Source organism: Geotrypetes seraphini, chromosome 4 (assembly GCF_902459505.1).
Source record: "Geotrypetes seraphini chromosome 4, aGeoSer1.1, whole genome shotgun sequence".
NCBI lineage: Eukaryota > Metazoa > Chordata > Amphibia > Gymnophiona > Dermophiidae > Geotrypetes > Geotrypetes seraphini.
The window spans coordinates 133,948,380-133,971,051 of NC_047087.1; the positions used below are offsets into that span (position 1 = coordinate 133,948,380).

General features: G+C 40.8%; 2 protein-coding genes across 4 annotated transcripts in view; one reads left to right on the forward strand and one right to left on the reverse strand.

Moving 5' to 3' along the window:
• The window catches only part of GPR89B (G protein-coupled receptor 89B), a 136,152-nt gene extending 123,325 nt beyond the window's left edge, over positions 1-12,827 (reverse strand). Inside the window, exon 1 of one of the 3 annotated variants that reach the window (XM_033942002.1) lies at positions 12,533-12,827. In XM_033942002.1, coding sequence (XP_033797893.1) covers positions 12,533-12,574 — 42 coding nt within the window. In that variant the 5' untranslated portion in view covers positions 12,575-12,827. The remainder of the gene's footprint in view (positions 1-12,532) is intronic. The other 2 variants (XM_033942004.1, XM_033942003.1) reach the window with 2 other exon arrangements.
• A 53-nt stretch (positions 12,828-12,880) lies between these two features.
• Positions 12,881-22,672, forward strand: part of MBTPS1 (membrane bound transcription factor peptidase, site 1) — a 308,154-nt gene continuing 298,362 nt past the window's right edge. The window contains exons 1-2 of the mRNA XM_033942001.1: positions 12,881-13,043; positions 16,636-17,107. Coding sequence (XP_033797892.1) covers positions 16,945-17,107 — 163 coding nt within the window. The 5' untranslated portion in view covers positions 12,881-13,043; positions 16,636-16,944. The remainder of the gene's footprint in view (positions 13,044-16,635; positions 17,108-22,672) is intronic.

A 22,672-nucleotide genomic window follows, 5' to 3' on the forward strand; every position in this document is an offset into this window, starting at 1 on the left:
AAGATGAAAGTGTACTATCTTGCTGAAAAAATCTCAAACAATATAGATAAAATTCAAACCTGGGCAACGAACAACAAGCTGAAACTGAACGCCACTAAGTCCAAAGCCATTGGTTTGTGCACCGCACAACAGAATGTCATTTCTAACCTCACTTTTCCATCGGGCATCACTCTCATAATGGAAAAATCCGCCAAGGTACTAGGCTGCATCTTAGATGACACTCTCACAATGGAACCACAAATATCTAACCTTCGAAAAAAGACCATCTACACTATGGGGCTCATAATCTAAAGAGAAAAACATCCAAAAACCGGCCTGTCGGCAGTTGGACGAACATTGTCAAAATACGGCCAAGTGCCGATAAAGAAAACGGGTTTTGGACGTATTTCAAAACGACCTATGCCTTCATAGTGCCGCTGTACGACCAAAGCTAAATGGGGCGTTTCAGGAGGAGTGTCGAGGGTGGTAGTTGGGCGGGACGTGGGCCGGCTTAGACTTAGTCGTACAGCATGTATAACCAAAAGTTGGATGTTGTGACTTAGAATATTTAAAACATAGTCTAAGTCACAAAAACCCACCTAAAGTCACCAGATAAGCAATGCAAACACATAATACAGACCCTTACACACTACCCAGTGATCACCGACCTTCCCAACCCCATAAAAATCGTAATCACACCTTTAAAATTCAGCCTTCAGACTATCATCACCTGGCAGTCTGGCATAGGAAAGCCTAGTCATCCAGCAGAGAGGCAGCTTAAGCCGTCTTGGGGGTGGGTTAGGGACCCATGGAGAGGAGAATCCATGCCCATAAGCCCCTGTAATCAATGCATTGATACTTAAACATGTGCACTCCCTTATACACCCCCAAAACCCTTTTATACTGCCATATAAGTAGCTTCTGCAGCCATAAGGGCTATTGGGGTGGTAGATAAGTGGGTCTAGGGGATTCTGGAGGTGGTTTGGGGGGCTCACCATGACCTTTAAGGGAGCTGTAGTGAGATGATGACATGGCACCCTTTTTGTGAAGTTCTCAGCAGTGCCCTGTAAGGTACCCCACTATTTAGGTGCCATGTCTGGGTGTTCAATCCATCACTTTGCAGACCCCGCCCATGTCCAACAGGGCTTGTTCTAGGCATTTTTGACTTGGACGAAAAGTTGGACAAAAATGTGGTATAAAGATGGACGATTTAGCGACTTGGGTGATCAGATTGGCAGGACATATAGTTAGACGATTTTCAAAACAAAAAAAATTTTGGACGTATTTTTCAAAAAATGTGTCCGAGGCTGTTTTTTTTACTTTGGACGACTTGTGACTTAGACGAAAACGGACTTAGACGTTCCTTACGATTTCCACTCACCCCACTTTGCTCTGATTGTTCAGATGATGGTCCTACCTCAACTGGACTTTTGCAACTCCGCCTACCTTGGCATCAATACTACTCTTATCCGCAAACTGCAACTCATCCAGAACATAGCCGTAAGACTAATCTACAAATTAAAGAAATTTGATTCAATCACAACCTTCATCAGGCAACTACACTGACTCCCAATATCATCCCAAATAATTTTCAAATTGCTATGTATCCTACACCAGATTCTATATGGAAACTCAGCAGCCCTCTCATCCAACATCAAAAAGAATCCTTAACAGAATCCAACTAAACTTGCCATCCACAAAATACTTCCACTACAAGCGAATTTTCCACTCTATGCTAACCTATCTGGGTGTAAAAACCTGGAATGACCTACCAGAAGCCATCAGGAAAGAGACAAACTACACCACATTCAGAAAAAACCTGAAGACTCACGTCTTTGACAATTAACTGTCTTAATTTCTGTATAGCATCCCCTACTTCTAGATCCCTCCTTTTGCTTCTCCATGCCTCCTTCCCCTACTATTTTCCCTTCTTCTTTGATCTGTCGCCTTGAGCCTGTATAGATATGTGTGACTCACAAATGGAAAATTAGATTAGATTAGAAAAATGGGCAAGATCAGTCTGAGGATTCCAGAGAAATAAGCTGTTCCCCTTCTCCTTCAAACAATCCAATGCATTTCTCTAGAAGAAGTTCATTTGCTGCTCCACAGGAATTAAGATGTCAGGGGGAATTGCTGCTTTTAAATTGCCTCTCTGTGTTCTCTACTCTCCCTAAACACCCGACTTGGCCATCTTATAAACTCACCCTCTGCCAACTGCCCCACTTCAAACTTCCTCCACTCCTAAGCTGCGGTAATCCTTCTGGAGCCCGCTCCAGAGAGGCACGCGAGCACCACTCTGCCCCTCCCCCGAGCCAGCGGGGTTAGAGATTGGAGTTTGCAGCGGGCCAAAGTTCTTCTTCTTTTCGCCGGGAGCCCGCTTCAGAGAGGCACGCGAGCACCGCTCTGCCCCTCCCCTGAGCCAGCGGGGTTAGAGATTGGAGTTTGCAGCGGGCCGAAGTTCTTCTTCTTTTTGCCGGGAGCTCGCTCCAGAGAGTCTCTGCCCCTCCCCCGAGCCAGGAGGGTTAGAGATTAAAAATTGCAGCGCCAACGGCGCGCAGCCGTTCGGCGCACAGCTAAGGCATATGGCAAAGGCGAGTGCGCCTTAGTACGTGCCTTTGTGGAGGGTCCTTGGTGAAGCGTTTTCCTGCTACAGATAAGTTTCTCACACTAAGGCTTACCTACCTCGGATGCATGAGTAATTGTTAGACAAATGCGCAATTATTAGATGCTTATACTAGGACTTCTTATCAACAATATCCACCAGGGTCCTCCTAAAGAACCATTTCAATCAACCTAACAACCAGCGTAATTGTTAGACATACGAACATTACAACTATTAACTTGCATGTATAATTGTTAGTCGCATGTGTTACTGTTAAACGCATGTGCAATTAGTCAGTCGCATGTGTTAGTTGCGTTAGTTATTCGCATGTGTAACTGTTAGACGCATGTGCAATTAATCAGTCGCATGTTAGACGCATGTGCAATTAATCAGTCGCATGTGTTAGTCGCATATGTTAGTTGCATTAGCTATTCGCATGTGTAACTGTTAGACGCATGTGCACTTAATCAGTCGCATGTTAGACGCATGTGCAATAAATCAGTCGCATGTGTTAGTCGCATATGTTAGTTGCATTAGCTATTCGCATGTGTAACTGTTAGACGCATGTGCAATTATTAGATGCTTGTACTAGAACCTCTTAAGAACTAAATCCACCTAGGTAATCTTATTAGGACTTCTTAAGAACTTTATCCACCCGGGTCATTTTAAAGAACCACTTCAACCCGCCTTGCAACCATTCAATCCATAAATCAACAATCCTAGGGTCATCCTATAAAATAAAATAAATAAAAACAAAAAACAAAAACAAAACCCTAACAATCTTACAAACCATACAGCAAGAATTTTAGGGAAACTAATTCTACCACTGCTTCAGGAAGATTCACTCCATCCTACAATCATGAATCTCCTACTGATCTTTTTGATCTACCTGATAAGCGGTAGCTTCAAAGACGTTAACTCTCTCTACCCTCAATTACAATCTATCCACTACCCTGGCCTATCTATCATACACATCACTAACCCACAGGAAGACACAATAAATCATATTAAGGTTATCTCAAATACAAAAAGACATCAGCATACCCTTAAAAAAAGAACAAGGGAAGTAAAAGCCATCAGAACCACCACCTCCACTGAAACTACTACATCCACTTCTATTCCCTGTGCATATCTTAATACCAGATCTGTCAGAAATAAGGCATTCCTAATTAATGACTGGATCAACAACAAGCATAGAGCCTGCCTTTTTTTAACCGAAACTTGGTTATTGTCTGAGGATGATCCAATAATTATTGATCTTCTACCAGACAATTTCAAAATCCTTATGTTAAACCGTATAGGAAAAAAAGGAGGAGGACTAGCAATTATTCTTAAAGAAGAATTCAAGTTCGAACTACTGGATTCCAAAATGACCGACCACCTAGAAATCTTAGCCTGTAAAATCAACAAAAATCAACTAGAAGAATCCTTATCCTGCATACTATTCTATGTCCCACCAAAAAGCTGGCCCAAAGCCAAAGAAGACTTCTGTGAATTTGTCCTACACAATTCAATTGGCCCTAACTACAATATCATCGCAGGGGACATAAACATATACCTAGATGAGGAGAACAATACAGACACAAAAGAGCTTAAAAACTTTCTATCCCTACTCAACTACAACCTCCCCGTACCCACACAAACTCATGAAAAAGGCTATCATTTAGATTTAGTTGCCATGTCCACAAAGGAAATACTTGACCCAGTCATCTCTCTGCCTGAAGGCACCTGGCGTAATGACATCTGGTCTGACCATTTCACTTATTATTTCAAGTTAATCTGGTCGCACCGAAAATCTAAAACACGTCCGATGACAAAAAAAGAACATCACACAGGAAGTTATATTAATCCAAAAGAATACTGGTCACAATACGAACTGCAAACGGAGATAGAGGAAGGAGTCGATTTCTGGGACCACTGGATAACAACCAGCACATCCGTTTTAGATAAAAATTTCCCCTATACATAAAAGCAAACGAAATGCAAACAAAAATAACAAATGGTTCGACACCGAACTACTAAAAACGAAACAACTAGCTAGACAATTGGAAAGAATTTGGATAAAAACAGGAGAATTGGCAGACCGTAACAAATGGAGAGCCAACATAAAAATTTACAAACAACTGATAAAAGACAAACATAAAACATTCTACTCTGCCAAAATCAACCTATCCTGCAATCAGGGCTGTGGAGTCGGAGTCGAGGAGTTGGAGGAAATTTCGAGTACCTGGAGTCGGAACATTTATCTACCGACTCCATTGTTGAACTTGGCATACCAATCACGAGCGATTCTTTCAGCTATAGCACCCACTATATACACAGCACAAAAGTTGCGAGCAGCTTCTGCGGCCTTAGAACCTTGATTAAAAGCAAAAAGAAGGTGGTGTCGAAAATGCTCATTTCTCTCAACTTGACATTCCATTTTAACGATCTGAAAATTAACCAGTGCTGTGGAGTTGGAGTCGGAGGAAATTTCGGGTACCTGGAGTCGGAGTCGGAGTCTGAAGTACAAAAAACTGAGGAGTCGGAGTTGGAACATTTATCTACCAACTCCACAGCCCTGCCTGCAATGGTTCTCAAGGAATCTATACAAAACAATTGGTCAACCTAACCACAAATCTATTTGACACCACTCGCTACACTACACCTGTACACAACATGATGTTACCCTCTGTGAAAGACCTAGCGCTACATTTTGAATCAAAAATTAAAAACCTAAGAAATAACTGTTTAACAAACATCCCTAGTGATCACCAAATAGCTAACTCACAAGACAATGAAATACCAATAGACATAATCTGGAGTTCCTTTCATGATTTAGAATGGAATAACTACACCAAACTATAAAACAAATACTCTAAATCTCACTGCGTTCTAGACACGTGCCCCCCGAATATTATGAAAGTGGCGCCACTAGAATTTAAACTATCATTGCTACACTACTTAGCCTACAACCTAAAAAACGGAAATTTCCTCACTAACAACGGTCACATAATAATAACCCCCATCCCCAAAAATAGAAAAGAATCACCAGCACTAATAACCAACTACAGACCTATAGCATCTATCCCATTCATTGTAAAAATCATGGAAGGTTTGGTTCACACCCAATTAATGGAATATCTTAATCAGTTCTCGCTCCTACATGAAACTCAATCTGGTTTTAGACCTTTATTCAGTACGGAGACAGTAATTGCTGCTATCTTAGACTATTTGCGCCTATTATTTAGCAAGTGCCTCAATGCCCTGATCATGCAATTCGATATGAGCTCTGCATTTGATCTGGTAGACCATGGGAAAATGCTACAATGCCTAGACGCCATTGGTATCAGGGATGAGGTGTTGAACTGGTTTCGTGGCTTCCTTACATCCCGTACCTACCAGGTACGCTTCAACCACGATCACTCCGACATCTGGAGCAACTCATCCGGTGTGCCACAAGGTTCCCCACTCTCCCCACTGCTTTTCAATGCCTACATGTCCTCATTGGGAATAAAACTATTCAGTTAAGCAGATGATTTCACGATCATCATCCCATTTGCTAACTCTATCTCGGAAACCATTCCCAAGGCATCAGAAGCCATAAATGAGATGGAACGATGGATGACAGATTTCAAGCTCAAACTCAATCCAGAAAAAACAAAATTTTTCGTTGCCTCTCCACACCCGCTTGAAAACAAAACATCAATGATCTTAATTACCCTATTCAGCCCACCATGAAGATATTGGGTGTAACTCTGGATCAATGCTTAACCATGAAAGACCAAGTGGACTCCGTAATCAGAAAGGGTTTTTTCATTCTCTGGAAACTTAGATCCATTAAATCATATTTCGATAGGTCAGCATTCAGAATCCTAGTGCAATCCCTCGTACTAAGTCAGCTTGACTACTGCAACATCGCCTATTTAGCAATCTCCCAAAAGAATATGTGACGTCTTCAAATAATGCAAAATGCAGCAGTCAGACTTATCTTCGGGCTGAAGAAATTTGACCACGTGACACCCTATTACCGGCAGTTGCACTGGCTGCCGATAGAAGCACGCGTAAAGTTTAAATTCGCCTGCCTCTGCTTCAAAGTACTTTATGGACTAGCCCCCAAATACATAATGGACCTTTTCTCCTTTTCCACCAACAGACGCAAGAGAAGCACACATTCAAACTTCGTCTCCCCTCCAGTTAGAGGCTGCAAACTGAAAAAACATCACAAATACCTTCTTTCACACCAAGCAGTCATATGGGGTAAAGACCTAGATCAATTACTTTCACCAACCACTTATGAGGAATTCAGGAAGCGCCTAAAAACATACCTGTTCCTAAAATACCTAGACAACTGACCCGTTCTTCTCTCTCTCCAAAATAAAGGTCCTCCCGATCTCTCCCCTCATAAGTCCGCTTAGAACTTCACGGTTCAGCGATTTATATAAACTGTCATTATCATATTGTAATTTTTTCGCTGTATTTTTGAAATGTGTTACCTTTTCCTAACGGGTCCTCTCAGAAATTTCCTAGCAAACTGTATAACCTTTATTCTCGCTCAGCAAACTGTATATTTATATTTTTGCTTTCTTAAAATTTCTGCACTCTGTATTTCCTCTGATCATCTGCATATTGTAACTCGCTGAATGTTCAGCTTCCTTGATTGTAAACCAACTAGAAGCCGCAAGTTTGGGGCGGTATATAAGAATAAAGTTATTATTATTATTCCTCCTGCAACTCCCCACCACACAAAGCTTTCAGTACTCCATTCCCACCACCTCCCCACTGGATGGATCTTATTCTGAGGCTGACAGGTTTTCTCAAACAGGAGAGAGGATTAGAAAACTGGAAGTATTAAATTCATATAATTAAATTTTTTCTTAGTATGTGTGTGTTGGGGGGCAACATTTGGAGGTAGTGGGGCAGTGGAAGGGATGGAGGAAGCAGAGAACAAAGAGAAGTTGTTGAAAAGGAGGAATTTCTCAACAGCTATAGCATATTTCACTCTTACCACCTCTTTTACTAAGCCGCAGTAGAGGTTTCTATTGTAGTGTCAGAACATTTAGGGCTCCAGGCCCTGGTAGAAACCTCTATTGCGGCTTAGTAAAAAAGGGCATGCTGCTTCCATAAAAATGTACTGTTTTTTTTGGGTGGGGGAGGGAGGAAGAGGGAGGCTGAATTTTTTTTACACATCTGATGCCAGGTTTTACACATCTTTACCAGGTTTTTTCCCATATCAAAGTTTTATCTCATTCTGCCAAATTTTCAGAGAGGTATATCGTCCCTAGACAGGACAGACACATTCAATATATTTTATATAATTCTTTCCAACTCTAGTTTATCTTAATATGTTCTTCTTTTCTTTTTTAACTGATTATTTTTTTAAAGGTTAATGAAACCCAAAATATTCAACAACTATCCGCATGCACCTTAGGTTTTCTAAACATCAAAATTACTTTACTGCAGAATTGTTAAATGGAGAAAGCTCTTGAAATTCTCTCCAGTGGCTGGCTATGGCCACACTGCACCCACGTGAATTCATATATGCATACACACATCCCTCTGTTTCATTTTGTCTGTCTGCATATTGTCACAAGCCCGACTCCTGTACCAGTCTTATGCCAGTTAAAAGAACATAAGAACATAAGATTTCCTGCTGCTGGGTCAGACCAGTGGTCCACTGTGCCCAGCAGACTCCTCATGTGGCAGCCCTGTGGTCAAAGACCAGTGCCCTATTTGAGTCTAGCCTTACTTGCGTATGTTCTGTTCCAGTAGGATCTTATCCAACCACGTCTTGAATCCCTGAAGTGTGCTTTCCCTTATAACAGCTTCCGGAAGAGCGTTCCAGATTGCTACCACTCCCTGGGTGAAGAAGAACTTCCTTACGTTTGTACAGAATCTTTTCCCTTCTAACTTTAACGAGTGCCCTCTCGTTCTCTTCACTTTGAAGAGGGTGAACAATCTCTCTTTCTCTACTAAGTCAATTCCCTTCAATATCTTGAATGTTTCAATCATGTCCCCTCTCATTCTTCTCTTTTCAAGGGAGAAGAGGCCCAGTTTCTCCAGCCTCTCGTTGTACGGCAACTCCCCCAGTCCCTTAACCATTTTTGTTGCTCTTCTCTGGATCCTTTTGAGTAATACTATGTTCTTTTTCATATACAGTGACCAGTGTTGGATGCAGTATTCCAGGTGGGGGCATACCTTGGCCTGATATAATGGCATGAAACCTTTTCAGATCTGTTTGTGATCCCCTTCTTAATCATTCCAAGCATTCTGTTTGCCCTTTTTGCCTCCACCTTGCATTCCACGGACTGTTTCATTGACTTGTCTACAAGTACTCCCAAGTCTCTTTCCTGGGGGATCTCTACGAATATAGCACTGGACATCCTGTATTCATGCATATGATTTTTGTTATCGACATGCATCACCTTGCACTTATCCACGTTGAACCTCATTTGTCATTTTGCGGCCCATTCTTCAAGTGTATTTATGTCTCTTTGTAGGTCTTCGCAATCCTTCTGTGTCCTCGCTATCTGAAAACTTTGTATCATCTGCAAATTTAATCACCTCACTTGTCGTGCCAATTTATAGATCGTTTATAAATATGTTGAAGAGCACAGGCCCGAGCACCAAACCCTGTGGCACTCCACTCGTGATGCTTTTCCAGTCCGAGTATTGTCCATTCACCCCCACTCTCTGTTTCCTATCCACCAACTAGTTTTTAATCCACGTGAGTATATCACCCTTGATTCCTTGGTTCACAATTTTTCGAAGTAGACGTTCTTGCGGAACCTTCTGAAAATCTAGATATACGATGTCGACTGGGTCATCCTTGTCTATCTGCCCATTTACTCCTTCGAAGATTGCAGTAAATTTGTCATGCAAGCTCTTCCTTTGCTGAAGCCTTGCTGGCTTCATCAGTTTTTGTCCATCAAGGTGGTCCTTTATCAGCACCTCTACCATCTTTCCCGGTACCAAAGTCAGACTGTAGTTTCAGGTCTGTAGTTTCCCGGATCTCCCTTCGAACCTTTCTTGAAGATCGGTGTAACATTCGCCACTTTTCAATCTTCCAGAATCTTTCCTGATTTGATCGACAGATTGGCTATTAGTTGGAGCAATTCAGCTATAACCCCTTTCAGTTCCTTGATTACCCTCGGGTGAATGCCATTCGGTTCAGAGGATTTATCGTTTTTAAGCCTATCAATCTGTCTGCATACCTCTTCTAGACTGACCGTCATCCCTGTCAGTTTCCCCGTCTTCATTTCCTGTGTATAGCCTGTCGGCGATGGCTTTGTCCCTCTTTAGTACTCCCTTTATTCCCTAGTCATCTAACGACCCCATTGCTTCTTTCGCGGGTTGTTTCCTCTTAATATATCGAAAGAACAGCTTAAAGTTTTTGGGCTCCTTGGCTATTTTTTCTTCAGTCTCTTTTGGCCCATCTTACCGCCTTATGACACTTGCTTTGATGCTGTTTGTGTTTTTTCCAGTTTTCTTCCATTTTTGTCCTTTTCCATTCCTTAAACGAAGTCTTCTTGTCTCTGATCGCTTTCTTCACTACTACAGTGAGCCACGCCGGTTCCTTATTCTTCTTCCTCTTAGAACCTTTGTTGATACGTGGTATATATAAATTGTGCGCCTCAGTGACTGTGTCCTTAAAAAGGGACCATGCTTGCTCTAGCGTATTTAGAGTGCTTATCCTCTTCCTAATCTTCTTCCTCACCATGATTCTCATCCCTTCGTAGTTCCCTTTTTGGAAGTTCAGTGCCATGGCCGTCATTCTGAATCAATTTTTTGTTCCTGTGTCTAGGTTGAAGTGGATCATGTTGTGATCACTGTTTCCCAGCATCCCTTCTACTTCTATACCTTGTGCCGGTCCTCATAGTCCATTTAGAATTAAGTCTAGAATTGCATTTCCTCTCGTATTTTCCATGACAAGTTATTCCAGGAAGCAATCGCCTACAGCATCCAGGAACTTGCAGCTGGTGTTGCCTAGGTTCCAATCTATCCCCGGGTAATTGAAGTCGCCCATGATAACTGCATTGCCTTCATTGCATTTGTGTTTAATCTCGTCCGTCATTTCTTTATCAGTCTCTTCGGACTGTCCTGGGGGTCGGTAGTAGATGCCGATCTTCATATCCTTTCCATTTGTTCCCGGTATTTTGGCCCATAGAGACTCTACCTTATTGTTTGTTTCCAGTGTGTTATCTCTGGTAGACTCAATTCCCTCTTTTATGTATAGGGCAATACCCCCACCTTTTTTGTCCTACTCTGTCTTTGCGGTATAACTTGTATCCTGGTAGTACAGTGTCCTGGATGTTGTCCTCGTTCCACCATGTTTCTGTGATGCCGATAACATCTAGATTATCTTTTTGTGCTATAGCTTCCAGTTCCCCCATTTTATTCCGGTTAGGGCAGATCAATGTATGGCTGCTGGACAAAATCAGGAATGCACCCCTGTAAGCAATATTACCTTGTCAGTTATATTAAACCAAAATATTTTCAGACTCTTCATGCCTGTATTGACCCATATTCACCAAAAATCCCAGGTATTATGTTGTTTACTCACTTGCAGTGAAATTGCTAGAAATAAAAAAAAAGAATCTCCACATATCAAGGATGAATTTGGTTTAACTTGTGACAATTACTGCTAGCAATACAGCAAATATGTATAGTGAAGGTAGGAAATCATCATAGAATAAACTAAGGCAAGTTTGAAAATTCTTCGACAGAAAACAAATCCAACTCATGGTCCAGTCCGTAGTCCTAGTTCTCCTTGACTACTGCAACATCCGCTATCTCCCCTGCCCCACAACAATGATAAAACAACTACAAACTGTACAAATCACAGCCCTGAAACTAATCTATTCACTAAGAAAACATGACCACATCACCGAGGCATACCTCGACTCACACTGGCTCCCAATTCAAGCAAGAATACTATTTAAATTCTACTGTCTATTACTTAAATCAATAAATGGTGACAGCCCAGGCTACTTGAACAACCGCCTAATCCAAAGTACCACAACCAGACACAGGAGAACCCAGATACCATTCACATACCCTCCAATCAGAGACATCAAACGGAAAAAACTGTACGATGGCCTTCTAGCCACACAGGCAGCAAAACTAGGCCAGCAACTCTCCAATCTACTAATCGCGACCCCAGACTACAAAACTTTCAGAAAATAAATAAAAACCCTGCTATTCAAGAAATCTATGAAGACTAACTAACACCGTATGAAACATTTCAATCCTCTGAAGCAACCCACTCTACTGTATAACACCTCTGGACATGTCCAGAAATCCTCTTCTGTAATCTGCCTTGAACCGCAAGGTAATGGCGGAATAAAAATCACCAATGTAATGTAATATTAACATTCCATAAACGCCAGAGGAAAAGCCCTTTGAGCACACTGCAATGAAGGATAACATGCATCAAGAATTTAATTTAAGCAAGTCCCTGCTACAATGACCTGCTCCATCTCCTTAACATTAAAGTAGGATCCGGAGTAGGATCCTACTTTAATGTTATGGGGACTACAAAGGGGACACAGGAACAGAACAGGGTAACCTAGCAGAGGCGTTTGGGTTTTTTTTTTAACTGCCTCTGTTTTTGTTGTAATAAAAATCCAGAAAGATCAGAGACATCCGTGGTTTCTGGACTACCCGGATCTTATTTCCCGGATTTTTACTACTAAAACAGAAGCAACATAAAAAAGGAAGAAGAGGATGTCATTTAAGGTGGTCCGGAATCCTTAAGATCTATACTTTCTAATAAAATCCGTGAGATCCACTCTTTGTTCCAGAATCCAGACCATACTCAACAGCTTTGGAAACATTGCTGCAAACAACCTGTATAAACATTTGTTTTTTGTTTCACCTAATCTGGGTAGTATAGATTGATTTTAATAACACTGCTTTTTCCGACTTTATACAACCCGTTAATATATTCCCAAATATACCCCAATGCCATACCTGGGAGATGACCATAAGCACGGAATCTATCAGGAAGCTCATGCTAACTATAACAGCTTCTAAGTCTCTTTCCAGGATCCCCTAAGCTGCACACTCTTCTCCAGGTCCTGTTCTTGCTCATCAAATATTTGCACAGTTGCAGGAATAAGGATGCAAATCCTACAGCGCAGTATATCAAATGCACAGCATAAACGGATACAAGTGCTCTGGGAGACACAGTCATAGAATCCACATTGACACGAACTACAAAACCCGTCAATACAAACACTTCCGGTTTCAGACACAGTCTGCTATACCTCCTCCCCATAACTCAGGATGGAAGTGAGGCTATCTACATTTTCTAATCTTCCTGAACTCCATTTGTCGCACTTCTGATGACATCAGTTTCATGGTTGGCTACAGCGCTGCGTGTGAAGCGTTCCTCTATGTGTGCCTGCAAAGCACATTGGCTGTAGGAAAGGGGGTGAGATATGATTCAAAGAGAGGCTTGGTAACAACGTTTGTGAGTTTGGTAAGTATTACAGCGTAAACAGTGACAGTGCAGAAGATGCCTATTTTTTCAGCAGTGTTATGTTGCTTCTGTATGCTAGCATATAGTTTCCATGTAAGAATCTGTCACAATCTGGCTTCTTGGGGGTTTTAAGTTCTGATTTTGTCTGTCTGCTTTTGTTTCTAATGTCTTGTCCCTTATTTTATTTTTAGTGAATGTCTCTCTGTTTTGCATGTGTGTTTTGATTCAGGTATTGTGCTAGTTTCTGTGTAGGGATCTACCAGAAACTAGCTAGAGCTTGTTCAAATATCTCAGTAGGTGGTGGACTAGGGCCCAGTATATTTACGCTGTTACCTTTGAAATGCTGTGTGACTCCTGGAAGTTAGTGTTTTGGTATTGCACATTGAATGTTGTAGCAGGGTTTCAGTAATTGTTTGTTTGAAACCCAGAGTCTGCAAAGTACCTCATTCACAACTGTTATAGAGCAATGCCACTCCTAGGGAAGTGGGAACTGTGGGGAGGAGGATGCACATTTCTCAAAATTGACATAATAATAAATTAGTAAATATTTTTTTCCTCCCAGAATATAGCAGCCCTCCCAATCAGGGTAATTGCTTTAGGTCCCAAGCCTGCCTGAAGCTGAAGGCACAGCCTGTTAAAGCTTTGGGGTCCCCTCCCAAATTTCTTCCTTGGGACCCAGCCATATCTAACACCAACTTTATACATTTCAAGGCCAGAATCGTCAATATCTTGTGTGCATATTTCTTAAATATGGACAAGCTCAACATGCCAGTAACTTTGTGAAAATTTAGAAACTGTAGATTTACAATAAATGGCTAGCCTGCCTCTCCAACTGTTCTGATTTGCAGTAAATCGTAATTTTATCCTGAACCAGGGCATTGATGGCACCTCTAGACTCCCTTCTCCAAGTCCAGAATCTTCTATAAATGTTCTCTCCCAAGCCTTTCTTGCTTCTAGCTGTAACCAAAGTGATTACATCTGAAGAACACTTATTCACAGAAGCTTCTTGTTTTCAAACAAAATGCCCCAAATAGCAAATAGACATCAGAGCTTGAGGACAACGATGGTTCACCAATCTAAGATGTCAGCAATACCTTCAGGACCAAGACCATGAGTCATCTTTAGAACAACCACCATTGTTCTCCCCTGAGCTATATTTGATGCCATTCAGGGCAGTGTACTATATTGCCCCTCAGAAGATTCTCTCTCACCTTCTAGCGGGGATCTTGACATGTCCTCTAAGCTCTCTTGTGCATCTGAGTATCTTGCGGGAGTGCCACCACCAGACAGCTGATTACTGATTACTTGTGCTTTTGCTTCAGGCCCACCCAGCAGCAGCTGTCCTTTCCAGTGTTCACCGAGGGAAGCCAGCATACTGCCAATGTCACTCTCTTTTCTTCTGCCTTTTGCTGTTTGCACTAGATCCTCAGAAGGCAATGGGTGACCTTTCTAACTACATACTCACTGACGCATCTACAACATCCCATCTTCAGGGAAATAAGAAGTCCTAAGAGACAGAATGCTGTGGACGCTGTGCACTGCCTCCTGAGGATATCTGGGTGCTGCCTGCACTCTAGTTGATCCAGTGCAAACAGAAGAAGGCAGTAGAAGGACACCAAGGAGGTAGTGGAAAACATGGAAAAGGATCTGCTGAAAGTGTAGTAACCTAAATATTAACGGTCATGGGCCCGCTTGGTTTTCTGATCACCTTGATTGGAATCCTGTGAGTCGAGGCAGGCAGGCAATTAGGGCAGCTACAGTTGGAGCAGGCAGGCAGATCGGAGAAGCAGGAGATCGGGGCAGATAGGGCTGAAAGCAGAGCGGCAGAAGGCAATCAGAAAGGGCTTCAGCGACTGGTTCTCAGCAGTTGCTTTTTGGGTTGATCGGCCAGCACAGTCGAATCGGCAAATATGTTTAGTGAATCGCGTCCCTGCCTACTTTGCATGTAGTTCCCCTCATTTGCATGCACGGATCGGAAATGGATCGCAAAACAGGTTAGTGAATACTGCAGGAAGATCAAGACTTGCAAACAATTTTGTTGATCACATTGAACGTACCATTTACTTCAGTGTAAAATCAGTATCCAGCATCAAAAACAATAGAGAAATAGTACTGTAAATGAACCTGAAACGCCCCATGAAGTGAAATAATCCCTTAAAGCTACACTAATCTTTGATTTATTTTCAGGTAATAAATCTCTTCATGCCACTTCAGAATATCAATTCTTAATTCACCATGTTAAATGAAAGCCATATATGCATTCATATTCTGAGAATCATCGACTGCATTCAATTCCTACACAGATTGGGAAATCACATTTGAATTATATATTTCCAAACAACCAATCAGTATTGTGGACATTCCTTCCTTGAACAAAATGCACTTCACTAGTTATTATAAATCATATTCAAAATAGAATCTGACTGTAGAAGGTTTTATTCAACTCCTAAGTTCTTAGTTCGTGAAGTCTTTGCCTTTCATATTGAAAGAAATTATAAAACTGTCTTCTGCTGTTATGAATTGTACAGATGCCAGAAGGGGGGTGGGAATGAAAGAGATTACTAGGGGCTCCTTTTACGAAGCCGCGTTAGCGGTTTAACACACGTAATAGCGCACGCTAAACTGCTGGCTGCTCTAGACGCTAATGCCAGCATTGAGCTGGTGTTAGTTCTAGCCGCGTAGTGTGGGTTTAGCACGCGCTAAAAAGCTGTGTGCGCTAAAACCGCTAACGCGGCTTCGTAAAAGGAGCCCTAAGTGTATGCTTTCTGAAATTTCCAGTGCCTAATGAGGAGGGTATACAGGGATTACAGTGAGTTATAAAGACAGTTACACCATAGATGCCAGGAACATCTGCAAAAATATGTAAAAGATGTGAGAGGCCAAGTTCTGATCTTTTTTACCTTCTGACTGATTTCTGCTGACTGCGCATGATTGGACTATATAATTTATGTAAGAAGCGATGTTCTGTACTATACAGGTAATTAGTATAAGATTACTACAAAACATTTATATATTTTTTCAGTGTGCACATATGAAAATGATAGATTTGTAATATTATATAAGGTACCGTAACTGAGAAGTTTTGTATTTGGGACAGAGACTGTTTTTTTGGCTAGCTCTGTTTCCAGTACTGAAAACAATAAAACCCATCTATAGTATATATTGCTATGATGACTGGTTTATTGATAAAGAGAAATCTGGAGACTTTGAACTGGACCATTTCAGATTGCCCAGAGATACTGGTTACAGTTGGTGCTTGGTAAGAAATTTATTCTTCCTCCAGTATGGCTGAAGTCTTTCTGTCTGGTTCTTTAATGCCTCATCTTATTTTATTTTCCTTATGTTAGTGTATAAGCACTCGGGCATTATGGTAACTTTGGAAAAAGGTTTATTTGACTTAATAATTTGGCCAAATACTTCTGCTTGCACTTTTGATATTTATATTTCACAGCTATGAATATTTCTGTTTTAATCTGTGTTTCACTCTGTGGGTAGGATCCCCAAGCCCTCTGGGTGGCACCCTATCCTGGTTGGGGGTTTTATATCTGTTCCTTCACTGTTGCTAACTGTGCTTTTTGCTTTTAATTTGCAGGTTACGCTGATTGGAGACTTGAATTTTCCATACAGCCACTCTGTTTAATGGAGTATAAGATCAATTTATACTACTGTATACGAGATGCAAGTTCAGCATGGAGAAATGTAGAAAGATAGAAAGAAATGAGTGCCTTTTTTACTAGGCTAACCCCAAACTACAATGAAATCTAAACTTGGAATTAATTTCAGACAACATGTGATCTGGTTGGGCAACGCAAGTTATGCTATTATTTGAATTAAAACATGTAAAAATGCTTTAAGTAGATGCAAGTTAATCTTGATGTAATTGAAACAGTATTTTTTGACCATGAAGTATGCACAGATCTGGCTGCTCCTGATATTGGTTTTACTGTGTGGAAAGCAACACCTTGGAACAAAGCTGGGGAATTCTTCTCAAGAAACTACTCCATGCAGTATCTGTACTCGCTTCACTCTGAAAGTGGAATTCTCTTCAACTGTTGTGGAACATGGTAATATTTTTGTAATGGAATAGTGTAACCTTTCTGTAGAGTGAGGGGGTACCTTTTTAAGAGCCATCCAGTGCCAAGCATTTTGAATTACTAGGTTTATAGGTACCAGTTTTAGTCATACTGTAGTAGTAGTATCTGATGGGAGTAATAATTCTTGAGTATTTCTTTGCGTACTTTTGCTGAATATTTTTATTTTTATTTATTTAGTCAGTAAATCAGAAAATTGTTCATGGCTGCATAAAAACTGGCCCTTAACAAATTTTCTTTGGATCTACAAACCAGACCAAAATATGAAGTAATAGCCGCCTCCTTTGCCATTTTTACTAAAGGTGAAAGAATGAGAAATAACAGAGAGACTGAGAGCTCTATAGCCATTACAAATTCCCCTCCTTGGTTTGCCACATCTCTTTTAGGGCCTAGCTTACTAAGCCTGTTTTTCCATTCTGTTTCTGAGGGAAAAGGTCAATAAATCGGACCTTTCCCTCAAATTATACTATCAGCAGTGTGCCAATGCCGTGTTCCCTATTAGTATCTGCTCTGTGTGATTTCTGTGGCATGAGTCGCTGCCCCTCCCCACAGGTCTTTTCTGTGCCATAGCTATCTTTCTCCTTACAGCTTTATGGTTGGTTGTGATGTTTTTGTTACTGATTCAGTTTAGTATTGCTCTGTCAAGCCTTAAAAAAACCTTACATTTCATTTTGTTTGTTTTTTTTACAATATTTCTGTGTGATTAAAATACTAAGGGCCAGATTCTCAAAACTTAGTTGGGGCCCATTGACTTGTGTTCAAATCATGGCGACTTGATGAATTACAGATCTAAAAACGATTTTGTGCTAGTCCAGTAAGGTTCTTCAGTGTCATCAACCCCATAGTTGTTTTCAATGTGTCCAGCCAACTGATTGCAGATTGCTTTCTTTGCCTGGTTTCTTCAATCTTTCCAAACATGATGTCATTCTCCAATGATCTTTCTCTTCTGAGAGTATGGCCAAAATAAGACAGTTGTAACTTCATCATTTGGACTTCAAGTGACATAGTCTGTTTGATCTCTTCCAGAATCAATTTGTTAGTTCTTCTGAAAGTCCATGGCACACATAAAATCCTTCTCCAGCACCAAAGCTCAAATGAATCAATCTTCTTTTTGTCTTATTTCCATAGTGTACAGCTTTTGCATCCATAATTGACCACTGAGAAAATGAGAATGTGGACAAGTCTGATCTTTGTTTGTAGTGTTATTTCCTTGCCTTTGAATACTTTGTTGAGAGTCTTTATTGAAGAGTGACCAAGTACTATTTTTTCCCTACTGGTTGCTTCTTTGTTTATGAAAGAGCCCAGGAGATTGAAATCCTTTACAACTTCTATCACCTTCAAGATCAAATTTTTCATCATTTTCTGTGTTCATGATTTTCGTCTTGTTGTTCAGTTCTAATCCCATGTTATGACATTCGGCTTTTGACTTTTCTCAATAGATACAGCATGTCTTCTTTGTTGCTGGTGATGAGCGTTGTATCATCTGCTTAGTGCAGGTTGTTTATATTTCTGCTACCAACTTTGAAATCAAAACTCTCCTTCCAAATTTGCTTTTTTGAAGATGGCTTCGCTATAAAGATTGAATAAGTTAGGTAACAAGATGCATCCTTGCCTGATGTCACATTTTATTGGAAACCAATCAGTGTTGCCATAATCTGTTCTCACTGCAGCTTGATTTTCATAGAGGCTTTTTATCAGCTGAGTTATGTGTTGAGTATTCTCATTTGTGCTAGAGTTCTCCATAGTTTATCGTGATCCACACAATCAAAAGCTTTGCTGTATTTGATGAAGCAAAAATATAGGGGCTTTTGGTATTCTTTGCTTTTCTCCAATATCCATCTAACATTGGCAGTAATGTCTCTTGTTCCTCGACCTTTTCTGAAACCAGCCTGAACTTTGGGTAGTTCTTGCTCAATTTATGATTGTAACCTTCGTTGTATTATTTTCAGCAATATTTTTCTGGCGTGTGGAATTAATGCAGTCATTCAGTAGTTGTTGCAGTCCTTGGCATCACCTTTCTTCAGTATAGGTATGAACAGTGATCTTCATCGGTTGGCCATGTTTTTCCTTCCAAATCTATTGATATAGTCGAGTGAAGGCCATGATGGCACCTTCTGGGCCTTTGATTAATTCATTTGGAATACCATCAATACAAGGTGACTTTTTTTTTTCAATAAAGCTTTAATTGTTGCTATGACTTCTTTTAAAATATCTGGCTCTGAACTGTTCTTTGGTAGAGCTTATGCTCTTTTGTACTCGTATTTTTCTCTTTATATGCTTTGTTGCTGCCCTGCTTTATGATTCTTCAATAAATATTGTTTGAAAATAAAATATCTGGTTCTTCTTCGGTGTCTTTTCAGTTCAATTTCCTCAATGTTATCCTTATTGCCTTTTCCGTATATTCTTTCAATCTCTTTTTAATGCTTTCTGCATAATTCAATATCATTCCATTGGTGTTTTTTAGGCTAGAATTTCTGCTGCAATTTCTTAACCTCATAATATGCTAATCTGGTTTCTCCATTTATTTTATTTATTCAGTTTTCTATACTGTTCTCCCAGGGGAGCTCAGAAAAGTTTACATGAATTTATTCAGGTACTTGAGCATTTTTCCCTGTCTGTTCTGGTGGGCTCACAATCTATCTAATGTATCTGGGGCAAAGGCAGGATTACGTAGGTGACTTGCCCAGGTTCACAAGGAGTAGCATGGTTTTGAACCCACAGCCTCAGGGTGCTGAGGCTGTAGCTTTAACCACTGTGCCACACTCTCTGATTCAGTTTTTTGACAAATATCCTTTAGATATCGTTCTTTGTCTTGCCAAACTTAACGTTCAAACATCTGGTTTATTTGTGATACTTTTTCTCTGTCACTAGAGTTTTTATTTGTCATCTTTGTTCTGCTACTCTTTTGGTTTCTTCTGAGATCCAAGGTGTTTTTTTTTTTTTTTTTTGGCTTTCTTTCTCTTCTGGAGGTTAGGTGACAAGATGCATCCTTGCCTGATGTCACATTTTATTGGAAACCAATCAGTGTTGCCATAATCTGTTCTCACTGCAGCTTGATTTTCATAGAGGCTTTTTATCAGCTGAGTTATGTGTTTTGTTTTTTTTAGCTTCATCACTAATTACAGTTTTGATGTCATGCATCTGAGAGGTTGAAAGCTATGCCATTTGTAGTTTCACTAACATCAGGGCCTCCCAAGGTGGACAAGTTTCAGTGGAGATACCAGATTAACGATATACCATCCAGATGGGCAGAGGTGGAGGATTACGTTTGATGTGACAAAGGCTACAAAATTGAATTTATACTGCACAGAAAAAATGTCCGGCAATCTTCTTCTGTATTCTGCCAAGAAAACTTGATGATGATGTTGAGATATAAAGAATCAACATGTAGTGCTGGAAGATGGTACTCTAGGTCAGAAGTCATTCATCGTGCTACTAGGGAAGAGCTTATTATCACCCAGCGTATGCTCAGTGTTTGTGAAGCTGATGGATCAATTAGTTATCAGAATGTCCTAATGTTGCTGGACAGAAAATAGAGTTCAGAAGCTGTAAAGATATTAACATATGACTCAGCAGAGATTTAAATGATGTTCTTGATGTTGCTGTGAAAACTGTCAACGTTATAAAGATAAGAGCTTTAAATTCACGTCTTTTTCCAGGCACTGTGCCATGACATGGGAGCTGATCTTATCACAGTTCTGCTTCACACAGAAGTTCGCTAGCTATCACATGGATGGCTTCTGAATCGTCTCTTTGAGTTAAGGAATGAAGTAATGGCTTTCCTGAGTGATGTGAAAAGTGAACTGTTAGTAATTTTGTAGATGAACAGTGGATTTGCAAACTTGTTTATCTTAGTGACATGTTTGACAAAATCAATGACTTGAACCTACAACTGCAGGGGTTTTGCACGAACATTTTCACATTGCAAGATAAAGTGACAGCTTTCAAGAAAAAAGTGAAGTTTTGGAAAACCAGGGGCTTTATCTGAAAATTTCAATTCTTTTCCACAGCTCACAGAATTTTGGCTGATAGTGTTAAAAAAACATTGGTGAGCACTTGACAAATCTGGAGTTAAATTTTGAACAACATTTTCCAACTACTGATGAAAGAGAAGATATGCAGAAACTTTGGATTCTGAATCCTTTTGATGGCCATGCTATTGAAGCAGCAGATGAAGCAAAAGAACAACTGTTTGAACTTTCTTCTGACAGTACACTGAAAACAGTGCAAAATGTTAGGCTTAGGGGGTACTTGGCTTGAAAAGGTTGAGAAACATTGTCCTAGGACAAGCAGACAACATATTCTCACATGTGGGTGATGTCATCCATGGAGCCATTACATGCAGTGATAAAAGTATATTGCTACTTTAAGTTTTTTTTAAACTTTGCGACTGCTCACACCGCACATGTACAGTTGTCTTCCTGCCAGACGCTGGCTCGCGGTACCTCAGTTCTTTGTTTTTTGTGGAACGAAGAAGTGCTTTTTTTATGGACACTGTCCAATGCACGTTGCCTTCCCGTCAATGTACTTTTTTTGGCCTTTTGCTACTTTATTACCATATATTTCTTATTTTACTATCTTCAGTCTATTAAAAAAAAAATATATCCTTTTTTTTCTTTTTATCTCAGTTGGGCCTTTAGCCCTCTCTTTTTCTGCCTCAGCCATTTTTTTAACCCTCTTTTTTTGTCAACATTGACTTTAACCTTGCCACCAAGATTTTTCCGTCCATGTTGAAACCATTGAGTGGTTTTAAGAAGTGCTGTCTGTCATTGTCGGCACGCTATCTCAATCACTGACCTGCACAGTTGATGTTTTCAGTATTTGGGCCCTGAGCATCGGGTAGACACCTGTACTTGTTATTCCACCTTACAAAAATGCTCTTTGAAGGCTCGTCGCATCCAGCAGGAAAAATTGTTTGACTTGACAATGGACTTTGGGGATAGATCCAAGCCTTTGGTACCAGCGGCACCGGCAACGACACTGAATGTCATTCCTGCATCAGAGAAGCCTGTTAAGAAGCCATCCTCTTCCCAGCAAGCGTCGCAGGCCTCTACAGCATTGAGTCCCTCGATGCAGGCTAAACATCGACGCCAACGCTTTTCCTTCAGTGCAGCCTGTGTCTCCCTTCAGGGCGTGCATCCTCATCAAGGTCACCCTCCCTTTGACATCCTGCCGCACCGATGGTACCAGAAGTTGGGCCAAGAATACCGGTGCATATCTTCAAGTAATAACTCAATAAAATTTTCCAAAGGGAGATTGGTGACATGTTCAAGTTGCACTCAACACTGGTGCTTACATTGACTCCCTTGGTACTGGCCCAGCTTAAGCATAGCATAGCACTGTGAGGCCCCATGGTACCGATTCCAGGTCTACACCGCAATGCTGATCTGCTTCCTATCAGCACTCTTCCAGTGGACATCAACGCTCTCCATTGAAGCATCGATCCTCCTCCTCGAAGTGTCGACTTTCTTCATTGAGGGGCCTTAAACAACCTAGGCTAATCAGAGCCTTAGCTCCCTCCCCAATGCATCCCAGGAT